Here is a 15,021-nt window from a genome sequence, read left to right as displayed (position 1 = left end):
CGGTCGGTTACATAATTTGACTATTTCTAATTGAGTACTGTATTATCCTTTCAATGTCCCAAAAAGGAAACAATACTTATCTGAAATATAGCTCCTGTAGTTTTATATATATATATATATATATATATATATATATATATATATATATATATATATATATATATATATACAACTAGAATAAACATTTATTGTTTTACATGGTGTAGTCTATACATCAACAAAGTTCAAAGCAAATGTATTATTTGTTTATTATAAATGTATAATTTTGTTTTATTAATTCATTCAGTTCTAAACAGTATGGTCCTCTGGAATACATTAAGCAATGTTGCAGCAATTTCTTGTGATTTAAAAATCCGTCTTCTTTATGCAGGTAATGAACAATAGTTACTGAACCAGGCAAGACAACCCCACAAGTTAATCACCAGGTGAGAACTGTGATGGGAAATTGAAAACGTGCCCTTTTAAATGGCTAATTGGTCTATTATGGTAAGCAGTTTCAAAGCAGTTTCCTGGTTTGTGGTTTTTGCACCTGTCTCTCTTCTGTCCTGTTTTGATGCTTGTAACCATGCAAGCAGTCTCTTGCTGTGGGAGCATGCCCCTGGAGAACCTGTGTATTGAACAAGTTTTAGGTGGTTTTGCATGTTGCGTAACCTAAACAAAAGCACTGTAGGTACCTTAACAGAACTGACACTTTGTGATGTGGGGTTTCACCTTACAGCATGATACAGCAAGTTACTGGGACACTTCTTTCTTCTTTAATCCTCTTGTAACAATGTTCTATGGCCATGGTATGGGTCCATAAAATACTGTCCTGTAAGTAACCCAGAAACCAACGCAGGCAATCCTCAGTACTGCTATAATCAATTCTTCTTTACTATTTATGCATTTTCAAATTGAGTGTAATTTAGAATGAAAGTGCATGAACTTTTGAAACATAACAGGATCTTTTAACAACAATAACGTTAATCTTTCTTTTGTTCCTTGCTTCAGATGTCCGGGGTCCCATGTGAAAGGCTGCTGTATTGTAGCAGCAGGTTAGTTCACTATCACACAAAAGCATGTCACATTCAAAATAAAGGGATATGCATGGTGTGTTATGAATAAAATAAAAAAGGGGAAATACTAAAGCCCATCATTTTCAAATGTAGATTCATATTTCAGATTGCTTTAGTTTAAAATCCAAAGTTTATATTTGCAACAATACAGTCGAAGACGCTTGATGTATCAGCTTTGGGCTCTGTCCGCTTAGTAAGTATTCACAGCATTGTTTGTTGAAAGGTATGTATTGTCGGAAATAATTCCACAGTAAAAATAAAGAGTGTGTTTGTAGAGGTTGCTATTTTACACGCAATTTCCTATTACATTAGCAGCCTGCAATTGTTCATGCATACCTCCTAGTTTATTTAACTTTTAAAAGCTAATGCCTATAGCAGGCAACTAGAACGGAAGAGCACCTTAAAAAAGCACAGTACAGTTCAACCTTGATATCAAGGAGTCTCAGGAACCGAAGTCCAAATAGATGAATGTATTCAGGTTAATGCATGCTGTCTGTTTACTCATTCGTAGCTAATACTTCTGCGTATTTACTTTATCAAAGCACAGGACTTGTGGATGACCCGGTTGGTTCACTTCCTCTCCCCTTGAAACCTGCTTGCCGTTCTGAAGAATATATCACAGGCTGAGAGCAAGAGTATGAGCAGTAATACATTAACTGTGGGGGGAGGAAGAGGAAAAAAAATGTAGTCCAGGAGGGGTTACAAAAGACTACATCCACCAGAATGCCACAGGAGGGAGCTGGGATGAGCATCACCTGGCTCCAATCTGTAATAATTATCACCTGCCTGCAGTTAGCAGGAAGGTATTTAAACCAGCAGACATGTTTGTTCAGGGCAGTTTCCAGTCTATGTGCAGTGAGGCTGGCATGAAGAGGTGGTCTGTGGAAAAAGATAGTGTGAAGCACCCCCCCCCCCCCCCCCTCTCCCTTCCCTTTTTTTTAAATTTTTTTTCCCTCCCTTCTGTGTATAGTTTGTAAAATGGTGTGTTAAAGTGTTGTTTTGACTGATAAATGGCTTAGCCATCCAGGTTAGCAAGGGAAAAGAAAAGTGTATAGTAAGCGCTCCAAAACAGAGTTAGGGTTTGTTTTGTGTTTGTTTTCTCTTCTGATATTTTTGTACAATTTAAGAAATCCTGCATGAAAATGCTGAAAACTTTAAAATCCTGGGTCTGCATTAAAAGGACAAAATGAACCAGAGTGAAGTAACATCTTTCACAATTATATATATATATATATATATATATATATATATATATATATATATATATACAATCTCTATGTAGGCCAGCAAACTTTCTAAAGATCTAATTGCCACAAGCTACTATTACTGGTCTTACCATAGTTCTATGCATGGTCTTAATTATGTAGCTGAATGAAGCAGCCAATTACTGAATTATACTTGTTAAATCTGGTACAGGATGGCCCACTTGAATTTTCCCTGTGCCTTTCGGGACTATTATTTTGACAGGTTCAGCACAGTGTTTGTATTACATGTACTCCCTCTACTGGACATATGTATTCTACAATCCCTTGGAATCACTGAACAATGTGTTCATACAAGTGCCTTGTACTTTGACATTTTCATGGCTCAGATACAGTTAATGTACTGTATGGTCCATTGTACAGTAAATTCAATAACTTGTATTTGTCAATACAAGTGACTGTCAGTCACCTAGAATAAGCAGCTGTCTGTCTTAAATAACCCTGTCATCTTCAGTTGTGAATGGAGACCAATGAATTATAGTTTTACTGTAATTCTTTTTTTTTATGTTTTGTTAAGGCAATGTTCTCACTTGGATGTGACATTAAATTCTTCACTGTGAGCTATAGGTATTTAGGAGTTGAGAGACTTATGGATGGAATATATTTCTGATCTCCACAGTACACCCTCTCCATATAGCAAAGATGGAGGTTAAAATGCTTTTTTTTCCAGAAGACTTATCTTACTGTGGCCTTTGAACACTTTCATCTTTGCAGTCTCTCAACTGAACATCCATACATATGTATATATTTGGGAAAGCCAGATTAAATTGTGATGAAACTTAGTATTAATATTTAGCATTAGTCTGCACATTTGTCCATCAGTATGTCGCACTTGCATTTTTACATATGTCTTACACAAGAAGGTATTTTTTTATAGTGACTGATCTAGGTCCTAAACACCTACATACCACCTATCCAATGTTCATTAAACTATTCCTTGACATTTCTTATCATATACTATTCTGTACATACGTCATGGTCATCAATTTCTTCATCATACTGATAGGTAATTTTGAATTTACAGACGTGTTACTGATACAGAACAGTTATATAACTAGTCCCTGCTATATTTTGTTACACCGCTAGAGGTCACTCTTTCAAAACAATCACTGACCAGCACAGTAATAACTGTACAAACATTTAAATGAGAGGATATGGTGAAAGAATTATACCGGTATTTTTGAAATTACAATATTGTGTTTTATGAAGGTTATGTTTAATATGACAAGAGCATTGCATTTGGGTTTTATAATAACCTCATATTGCATTGAGGATATGGTGAAAGAATTATACCGGTATTTTTGAAATTACAATATTGTGTTTTATGAAGGTTATGTTTAATATGACAAGAGCATTGCATTTGGGTTTTATAATAACCTCATATTGCATTGAATATGTACAAATAAGAACAAGAAATAAAGTAAATATTCTATATGAGGGGAAAACACATATTTGTGAGAAAATGTAGGTCACTTTACGCTTAATGGACGAGGGAGGATAAAATGGAGAAATTACCCTGTGATGGGAGAAAGTAATTAGAGACCAGCAATCAAAATTTGGAGTGACTAATCGCAGGGAAAATCAACATTCAGCAGATTTCTTTTTTTTTTTTTTTTTTTGGTTTTCTTTTCCCAGTACAAATCCCTTTTGTAGTAATGTAAGAATATTATTGTGACTGGACTGTAAAAATGGTTGAGATATGTATTCAACTGTTAAAAGTATATGAAACTAAAAATACAAATGTAAAATGTATTTGGGTGAAGGTAAACTACACACAAAAACAACATGAAAAGATAAATATTAGCTGCTGTTTAATGAGCAGTATACAATGGAACTTCAGTCAATTTTTTTTTAGTATTTTTCCTTTAATAAAAACATCAGTATGAAGGCACAAAATAATGTGCAGAATCAACAAATATAGCCTACTGTATTTATTTCCAACTGTATAGCTTAATTACCAAAACAAGTTCATAGCTGAAAATAAAATAACGACTGTTGGTGAATATAAAACTGGTGTACAATAGATTTATGCAGGGTAGTATTTTAAATAGTTAAAATTGTCCATGCATACATTTTACCTTTCCATGCATACTTACCATACAACTTTACCGCACCCTAACCTCGCCAGCCGTGGATTTTCAGTACAGCAAGCTTGTACTAGGTATTCTCATCTCTTCAACTTTGACCGCAGTTTCGTTCTGATCTAGTCGTATTACTGCGGGCTCTACCTGTAATGACTCTGGACACGACTGGAAACTTTCACAGCTATTGTAACCCTATCGAAATACCAAACACCCTTTACCAAAACCAAGGATAGAGACATTGAAAAGGACAAGACATTTTTTTTTTTTTTTGGTATTTATGGATTTGCAGACGTTATACTAAACCAAAAAAGAAACCAAACGGGAGTTTGACAAGTCTGGATAACCGCAGCTGCAACATGGCCTCCTCCAACCTCTCGGGAGACGATGAGAACGACACTTTTCAGGTGAGATATTATTTTTTCAGTGTGGCTGAGGTTCACGTTTGCTACTTTTTTGTTTGTTTTTAATGTAAGCGTTGTGCGCATCAGCTCGGCATGCACCTTCACAAGCTGCGTACAGGTATGAAGTTGGAGAAGGTTTACTTCCACAAGTAAATCTAAAAAAAAGTTCATTCGGTTTTATGTTTGGTGTTTTTGATTACCACTGTATTTCCAATCCTGGTTAATTGCAAAGTAAACGGGCAGTATTGGAGCAACGCCAGGTAAGGCGGGACGATGCTGCCCTTGACACATGCAGTGGATCAGGATACAGCACGAGGATTTGCTGTCAATAGCCGCTCACTTGCAGCAAAGTTTGTCTTCAGATTTAAAATGCAATAACTTTATAGTTAATTCGTGTACAAGCAAGCAACTTTTTTTTTTTTTTTTTTTTTTAAAGTAAACTAAATCACACCGATTTTCGGTAAAATGACTTAACATTGTACTGTATTCAATACAACGGAAATATAAAATAGGTATTATGCAACAATGTATGTTATTACTTCCTTATTGGACCGTGGAAGCTTAATATTTGAATAAGGCTTTTTGGATGATTAAACATCCCGTTGGAAAGAGACAAGAATTTAACAGGATGTTGGGGTGTGTGTGTGTGTGTGTGTGTGTGTGTGTGCTTGGACTTTCTTCCCTGATGAAAATGCGGTATTAACAGGAATGTAAACCAAGCTAAGTCTGGTTTCATGATAGCTTGGTTCAATTTAAAGTTGTCCTATTCAAAGCACACGCATTTTTTCTTTTTACCTTAATTGTTAGCACTATTAGAATTTCTATTATAATATCAAAAGAAAAAAACACACAAAAAACCCCCAAAAAACCCCTTAGCAGGATGTCGTTTTTGTGAACCTCCTACTGCTGTAGTAACCATAACTACTGAATGGGTGACCTGCTGATGGGCAGGTTTTAAGAAGGGAGATACTTTGGCTAAAACTACTATTGGGGAAATATAAACGAACTTAACCGTCAACCAGATCTGCTGACAAAGTATAGTTCAGAAGGCTGCACTAAAGAACAACGTTGTAAACTGACCCAATGAATTGTATTTAAGTGTAAAACATATCATACTAGAAAGCTAATATCCAGTGTTCAGGTGTAGCCAGCAGGGGTTTTATTTGGCTGCAGTTGTCAGTGAAGAATGTTAAGGTTGGTATCATGCCATTGAGATAATAACATAATTAACTCTAAGACTCAAGGTCTGCAGCTTCAATTGCTGATGTTAGATTAGAATATGTCAGCTGTATTAAACTCAATATTGTCAAACAGTTTGATCTCACTCAGTCATGCAGCAGTACAATAGTAATGTATGTTTAAGTTAATCAAGCTAATATAGGGAAATCCTTGTTTAAAGTATATATTAGACAACCTTTCTTGTTAATTTGAAATCTGAGGCAGAGCTCCTGTTTATGTAAGAAAGTCTCCATTCACAATAAAAATAGCATACATAGCTTTTCAGCAGTTGCCCATGTTAAACTTGTACATATGAAAAAACTCAGTGTTACCTCTATCAGTTGTCTTTGAATCAGTATAAAATGCTGCATCCTCTTCTAGCAAATACAATAATTAACTTTTTTTTTCCATATAAAAAAATAAATAAATAAAAAAAGAACCCTAAATAGATTTTTGTATTTATTTATTTATTTATTTATTTATTTATTTATTTATTTATTTATTTATTTATTGTGACATGCCAGATTATTTTTTTAATTAAAATTTGTCACAAAGTTTGGGTCACCTTAAACAAAATAAAAACTTATATGCACACAAAAAAGTGTCGATTCCTGTGGTCAGTATGGAAGGGTTAACCAATACATATGCATGCAGTCAATTCCAGCAGGTCATATTAAGTTCACTATTCCGAAAGTCAAACACAATCAAAATACCATTCTGTTCAGCCACTCAATTCCTAGGCAACAGAAAACTGGAACTGATGGGCAATTTTAAAGATGGTAGTGAAACAGTACTGAAACAACAATATAGATAAAGTAACAAGTGGCTAATCCTTTTTTTTTTTGTTTTAAGTTACTGGAATAACGCAAACTCTTAGTTCGTCATCCTTCCTGCTATTTTTCTGCCATACTTCCAACCAATTTAAATCTACTTTTTGCTATATATGTATATATATATATATATATATATATATATATATATATATATATATATATATATATAATGCTTTAATTAATGTTGATAATAATACCATATAGAATATCAATTGTTCTATATCTGAAAGTTATTTTCAATTATCCTAATAGCTGTTGGGTACAACCTCAAAATTGACATTATTAATGAAAATTTGCATGTAAAAATATTTCAAGATCTTTTGAAAAGGAACTTTTTTCATTAGTTTCCTGCTTTAATTTCTAGTTTTCATATCCACATCTTGCTTCTGAATTTCAAATTCAGATCTTTCACAGTGAGATAGGAATATCCCATAATACCGTAGAATACTGACAGCGATGAAGGTATTTTCATGGTTCATGTGACATTGCAGCATCTGTTGATACAACACTAACACACACAGTCACATTTCCGGTTGTAAAAAGGAGCCAAGTGTAGTGGTTGACTTGGTATGATCGCATGAGGTTCAACATGAAAAAGCTCTTGAGATGCAGGAGATTAACTATAATTACACATATTAGTTAAACCATTCACTGCCTCTCAAAAGGTAATCTGTGAGGAATGGCCCCATATCCCTGCATTAAATGTGAAGTGTTTGCCTTAAAAAAAAAATAAAAATAAATAAAATCCATAAATCTTTTGTGCACTTCTGTTTGTTATAAACATCTGAAATGTGTAGTTGTGAAAGAAACACAAGCAATAGTAAACATCTATTTCTATATTAAAATAAATTTCTTGGCAAACCATGCTTTGAGATAGTGTTGCACTTCCTTGGTCATTTCTCTACCCCTTCAACAGCTTCTTCTTTCATGTCATTAACCAACCAGATACATATGACAGAAAAAACAGAATTGAAAAGCATCTCTTGAACTCATGTGGCTGGTATCCTGATTAGTACTAATCTTGGACTACCTACTGTCACTTTAGGTAATCCAATATTAGGGCTAATCAGGGCCCGTGACACCAGCCAACAGTCAAAGTCAAAACAGACTTAATTGCATTTAGAACCACTTGGAATGTATGCAAACGTCATAAAAGGGCAAGAGAAGTAGAAATAAAATAAGAACATTTCTTTTAAAGCTACTTTATATTTAGGCATTTGGGAACATGAGTGGTTTCAGAAAATTCAACCAAAATATATTAATCTTCCCTTTTTCTGTGTTACTCCAACAGCAATATTCTGATAAACTCTCTGAAAACTATGCAACATACTAATGAAATATTCTTTTGGAAAACTACTTTTAATTTGTGTATAAAATGCAATGATGGTCCGCCACCTTTTGTGTAACTGAAACACAGTTTTCTAGCAGTAATGTTTTTTTTTATTTTTTATAGACCTAATAAATGTGTGGACTCTTGAAACAAACAATATTGAACATGGTTTTGTGTGTCAATGGTGGTAAAAAAGTTCAAAGTGTGAAGATGAATCAGTGATAAAACTGACAAAGTCAAGCAGATACACTTTTTGGTTAATGCCTTCATCAGTGTAAACACTGGGAGGGTGCATGAATGTTAAGGCTGAGGCGATGCGTTGTGTCGTTTAACAACTATCGATAGTCAAGCCAGTACATCGTTTTTGTTTAAAAGGTTTTAACAAAGGAAAACTTATTTTGTATTAAATTTGGAATTGGCAGTTATTTTTTGCATTAAGCGTAATAGTTTTTAAAGAGTTGCTTGCAATGTTCACAGTAATCCACAGCCCCACATCTATTACTTTTTTTTTTTTTTTACCCTTTCATAACATCGATGAATCGATGCATCAGCTTTTTTGGAGAATGATATATCGATAGTGCCCCAGCCTTAATGAATGTGGCTTCAGTCTAAATTGAAATACTACTGGAATGGGGTCAGTGTTTGAGTAAACCAGAAAAATACTTTTACGAAAAGCATTCTTATAAAAATCTATTTTTTAAACAACTTTATTCTGTTTTGTATTACTAGAGCAACTTGTGCTTTTGTGTTACTGGGTAAATGGTTTGCATAAGAATGTTGAAATTTAAGGTCTCGTCCTTTAGGGTTATAGCCAGCACGACAGGGTCTTTTTCTAAAACACAAAGGTGGATAATTTTCTTCTGGCCAAAATAAAGGAATCAGTAAAAGGTAAAATAAATATGGTGAAATATGTATTATTGCTCTTTCGATGAGAACATTGCTAAGAACCATGTTGTGGGCAAACTTTTTAAAGCTATCAAGGATGTCATGAAAAGACAGAAGCAATAAAATCATTCAAAACCAAATAACATGAATGACACATTGGTTAGAAAATGATTTAAATTTGTACACCCTATATAATAACTGTTGAGCATTTTTTTCAATGGGCTTATCCAGTTGATGGCTCCTGTAATAACCTGAGGGTTATTATGGGAAACACATGCTCATTAGCACCAGCAACAGAGCGCGACCCCGGCGCGAGCTGTCAGACTGAAAGGAATTCCACAACAGCAGCACAGAACTTTAGGCAGGAAAAAAATGTTCACCAGAGATTCTAAAAAATACTGCATGGGGTAGTGTGGGATAAATGAGAATGTAATACCTGCCCTTAGGGTGGGATGCTTGGATAGGTAGCATCCTATCCTGTAGTGGGCATTCAATTCTCATATCACACACTACATCATGCATTATTCTCTGTGTAGAGAATGCATATATGTGGAATGACAGGTAAGGCAAAAAAAAAAAAAGCATACAAATTCTAGACATTTAAAATTGAATATGCAATAAAATAAAAGGGTTTCTGTACAGATGTTCGTTATCCTGACAGAGATTTAATACTCAACAGATGATCTCAGACCACAGGTCATAAGTCTTGTAAAACACAACATACATGCCTCTTGATTATACACAAGACTTGAGGGTATGTATTTTATAAACTAATCTGGAGAGGCATCTTAAGTTAGAAATGTATTGAAGGGAATTTAGAATATCCTGCCGGAGTGAGGGACAGGGGGCAAAAAGCCTAGCCTTGGTTCATGTCCATTGAGTGAACAGCACAGCACAGCACAAAAGCTTTCAAATTCCTGCGACTGCTGTGTGTTTGTTGTAACAAAGTGGTTGACAGAACTGCATCTGACATTTGTAACAGCCATAATCAGTGTCTTATCAGTGTCATTTGCCTTCTAAATTGACAGGAACTGTTGGAAACTGGTGATAACAACAACCTTAAACTATACAGATGCACAATGAAAGCGCAACAGTCTAAGTTTTACATCAATAGCTTATTGGGCTCATAGATAATGTTATTTGCATTTTAAATAGTGAGCAGATGTTTGTTGATTGTATGAGTAGTATTGTTCCTTGGGATAACAAAATACTGAGCTCAAATCATGTGATTTCATAAAAATGCCAGGTGCTCAGTGTTTGGTATTTGAGTTAAGTTAAAATTTCCAAAATGAGCTGATTTAAGAATATGTATAAATAGCCATTTGAAAAGATTTTAATTAACGCAAGAACAGCGAAAGATACAGCCATGCCTTGCTTGAGTAATGAAGATCGCCTGGTTGCATCAGCATAATTGAAGGCGGGCTGTCTGAGAGAAGTTTCCCGGAGAATGAGATGTTCTGCTTCAACAATCGGCAGACTAGTCCAGAGAAACCAGGAAGCCAGCTCTGTGAGGGACAGGCCACGTCCTGGAAGGCAGAGGGTCACCACACCGGTCCAGAGCCGTCACATCCGACTGATCCATCTGCGGAATCGTTTTCAGACTGCAGTGGCTACAGCACGAGAGATTCCAGGAAGAAATAACCTGCGCATCAGCAGAATGACTGTAGCTTGTCGTCTGCATGAAAATGATTTGCACGCTCAGAGGCTGTTCAGGGGTAACATGTTGACAGTTGAGAGATGAAATCGCCGTCTTCTGTGTGCCAGAGAACATCTGAGGTGGCGACTGAGAGAGTGATGGAGTGTTTTATTTACCAATGAATGCCGTTTTGCCCTAGACATACCTGACAGAAGACAACATGTGTGGAGACGTTGTGGTGAGCATTATGCTGACTGTTACATTGTTCAAGCCAACCGGTGGAGTGGCGGGAGTGTGATGATGTGGGAAGGAATCTCTTTTAACAAAAGAACGCCTTTGATGCAGATTGAGGGCAACCTTACTGCTCAGCGATACATTGACAAAGTCCTTGAGGCAACAGTTTTTCGGTTCCTGCAAGCTAATCCAGAAGTGTTGATTTTCCAGCAGGACAATGCAAGACCACACAGTGCTAGGATTACAATTGCATGACTTCAAGAAAACAATGTGGAGGTCTTGCCGTGGCCAGCTTTTTCTCCTAACCTGAGTCCAATAGAACATCTGTGGAAACAAATCGCCAGTGCCATCCTCAGGAGACAATCGTGACCAGCCAACCGCCAGCCGGCTGCAGCTGCACAAGAAGAGTGGTGGAACATCCCACAGCAGTCTATCCAGAGGCTGATCAGGTCCATGCTTCAACGCTGCCAGGATTGTGTTAATGCTCAGGGATGTCATACCCGATACTAACTTTGTAATGATTTCATTTTGACAGTGTGTCACGTCTCATACTGAAAACTTATCATGATTCCTCGATCTGTATTTGTGTTCACGTTTTCTGTGATTTTTGTTTGATATCTATGTTTAAAATATTTGATTAAATCCATTAGACCCGAGTGTTGCGTATCTTTTGTGCATCAGTATATAATGTAAAGCCAGTCTTATTGTCTCCACATATATTGACAATGCAGTGGTCTGCTAGAGTTTATTCGGGGTAATGCACTGGTATTCTAGTGGTATCCTAATAGTATTTCACACAGACTTTACAAAGATGTGCCTGTACTTGGAGAGTTATCAGTAAGCAGCTGTGGGAGATCCATACTTGTACATGTTATTTGTGTAAGATCTCTCTTTACTGATTTGTGGTGTTTAGAAAACTGCAGTAAAGTGCCAGATCAGTCTATAACCATACAAATGTGAATTAACAGATAAACAATCAACATCAGTCAACCTAACTTAAATTGTGATCTCCCTGTATAAACCTATTCACTTCTACTGTGTGTACGGCATTTATTGTGATGTTTAGAAATGTATTCCATGTAGTATACTGCAATAAAGCCAAGATACAGCAAACTGATTAGTCATAATTTCTGAGACAGTTATTTATTGTGCCACATGCACAGAAATGCTTACCGGACTCGCAATCTTTCTTTCTCTCTCTCTCAAACTGTCTTCTGGAGGTTTAACCATGGTACAGAAAACTCGTCCTAGTGGTAGTATGTTGACATCTGAGTGATATAATTGTAAGATCTCAGTAACGCATGAATAAACCTGTTTTGTTTTTTTATTTCAAGGCTTAGATCGCTGTAAAATAATGCTCAGATGAGACAATGCGGTTACCCTACACATCTGCACGGTGTTGCACCAGTTTAAACACTGAAAGTTAAAATGTAAAGCCTCTACTAAGGTAATGTGTAAAAAGTAAAGTAGGTAACTTTGACTTAGCTGGTACAACCGAACCCTGTACGTTAAACCTGCCTCCATTGAACCCAGCTGGCTAAGAGATTTCACCTTCCAAACACACTGTAAAAACCTTTGTTTGGTAATCTGGGAGAGACAGTAAAAAGACAGGGCCTCTCTAAGGTTGAGATTCAACTTGGACTTGGACAAGCTTTGAAAAGTCAGCCATTCACTTTCAAAAGATTATATTCTATGTGAACAAGTGACAGTAGAGGCAGTGTGTGTAATGCTGTGCTCCTCAAGCTTTCAGCACACTAAAATGTTACTTTTAAATGGTATAACAGCAGACTTGCAAACAGCTGAAAACAATCATATTCTGTGGAATGACTTTAAATGATTTCTGATACACTGCTGCTTTTTATATTGGGGCTTATAGGCCGCAAAGATGAAGTTGTCATAAAGCCCCCACAGAAATGTAGACCGCACTGACAATGAACTGGACACTGGTGTCCCATCAAGTGCTTGGTTCCAGTTGGCCAGATATATTGGCACCCACAGCAGTATTTTTATAAAAAGACAATCCAATATAATGTTTTGAACTGAGTCATGAAAAAGCGTTGTACAGAGAAAATGGGCCATATTTCATTTTGACAAGAATTCAATGTGCAGCAATCCTAACAGTGCAATCAGTTACCACTAGTATGATCTTATTTGTCATGTTTTTTTTTGTTATTCTATTGGTTTGTAATTGCACTGAGATCCTTACAGTACTGTTGTTCCTTTGAATTTGTATGCAGCTGCTGCTGATGTAATGATACGGTGATAGAAGAGCAGCTGCGTTCTACAGTGCATATGAAGGGGCACTTGGAACAAAGATTCTGTCATGATGCAAACAACCGATTGCCGCACGTATTTGGCAGCGTCCAAGATTAAGAGCCACAGGATTTTCCAGAAGACTACTGTGTGACGTTATAACCTTAACTGTTGAAGGACCAGAATGTTTTCGTCATGGTAGGCTAGTCATTTAATAGTCTAGTAGTTTTTAAGTCACCAGACTGTAATAAGAAGTTTGTAAAATTAAATGAATGAGTAAAACCAGGCCCCTTTACCCTACGACAGAGATGCTCAGTAGCTATACAGCTTGCGATTCCAGGTAAACGGGGCCTCTAGCCACCCTGTCCTGGAGGTTCATCTCATGTTGGGCTTTAGTTCACCGCAAAATCACCACTTCCTAATTGAATTGTCTAGTTTGGTTAGAATTTAAGCAGACCTAATTTATAACCCCGGAAACTGCTAGAATACGTACAGCCCGGTGCATCAGGTGCCTGGTCAAAAATTGCTGTTCTTTTCTGTGTCCCTTTAAACAGTGGAACTAGTTGTGACTCCCATAATGCCATTGCACCAGCACTTTCATTCTCATTCTATGGCTCATGACAAGCCTTTTAAAGGGTGCACATTATATTGTATTGGAACCCACAAATAACAGAAACAAACATGTTTATTTACAATGTACTGTAATTGATTTGGTTATATTTTTTCAAGCAGCTCTACCTTTAGACAAAACACATTTGTCATTCAGCAGAGTGTATTTCTGATTAATTCTATAACTTTGTAGTGAACCTCTGGACTTTAGATAGCACGACTTTATCAGGAGCTACAGTGTGTAATACATTCTATTCAGCTGCCAGTGTAAGAGAATCCTACACTAATCAGCAAAGTTTTTTATTAGCATTATGCAAGCAAACAATGGAACAAAACCTGTTTGTTTTTCACTCATCCGCAGCAAAAAAAAACCCCAAAACAAAACAAGCCACTTGGACAGTTCCCAATGTTCAGCATCCTACTGTCATTACAGTCAAGTTAGGAATCATTTTTGGATGAAACACACACAGTCAATATATTTTAGCCCAAGCGTGGTGATTGCTTGAAACAAGCCTTGCAGTAATAGTTTTAAATTGCCTTATTTACCAAATAGAAAACTTCTTGACTGTCTTTGCATGTATGTACCTTGTATTAACAGAAACTAACTGCCCTTCAGGCAATATTTGGGTGCTTATTGTTAGCATTGTGTAACCTTTTATTGATGGCTTCAAAACATTATAAAATGAACCGTACAAACATGGAATTGCTTTTCTTGTAAAATTATCTTGATGTTTCTGAGAAGTAATTAAAAATACAAGGGAAAAGTTAATTTGAGTGCAATTATTTCAGTAGATACCGTATTATGTCTTGCATTTTTGTGCACTGAAAATCTTATCTTGTACTGTATGGAATTACAATACATGACAAAAAAGAAATACAATATTTCAAACCGTATTTTTTAATGGAGGATTAAAAACGGCAGCAGACACAAAATGAATTACTTTAATTAAGTTTAACTATAATGAGGAAATTGCATTTTTATCCAGCGTGATTATATGTTTTTTTTTTTTCTAGAATTATTTTCATTTGTAGTTTGGGTGAACTACATTTCTAAAATAAAAATAGAATATGTTGAATACCATTGTTAACATGAATTAGTGATATTTGACTACAAAGGTAGATGAATTGGTGAGAATTTATTTAGCCTAGACATCAAACTATTCTGTAAAGTAAGGAAATGGCATTAGTGACCAGCATTTGATCCTAGTCTGTACATTCTGT

The 15,021-nt window shown here is 35.9% G+C and overlaps 1 protein-coding gene across 1 annotated transcript in view; it reads left to right on the top strand.

Annotated features, from left to right (window-relative positions):
• The first annotated feature begins 4,476 nt into the window (after positions 1-4,476).
• LOC117415415 (ankyrin-3-like) overlaps positions 4,477-15,021 on the top strand; it is a 271,787-nt gene continuing 261,242 nt past the window's right edge. The window contains exon 1 of the mRNA XM_059026461.1: positions 4,477-4,805. Within this exon, the coding sequence (XP_058882444.1) occupies positions 4,758-4,805 (48 nt within the window). The 5' untranslated portion in view covers positions 4,477-4,757. The remainder of the gene's footprint in view (positions 4,806-15,021) is intronic.

The sequence above is a fragment of the Acipenser ruthenus genome, chromosome 7 (assembly GCF_902713425.1).
Source record: "Acipenser ruthenus chromosome 7, fAciRut3.2 maternal haplotype, whole genome shotgun sequence".
In the NCBI taxonomy this organism is placed as follows: domain Eukaryota; kingdom Metazoa; phylum Chordata; class Actinopteri; order Acipenseriformes; family Acipenseridae; genus Acipenser; species Acipenser ruthenus.
The sequence above is the reverse complement of the archived record's forward strand: the minus strand, read 5'-3'. Positions and strand labels throughout refer to the sequence as shown.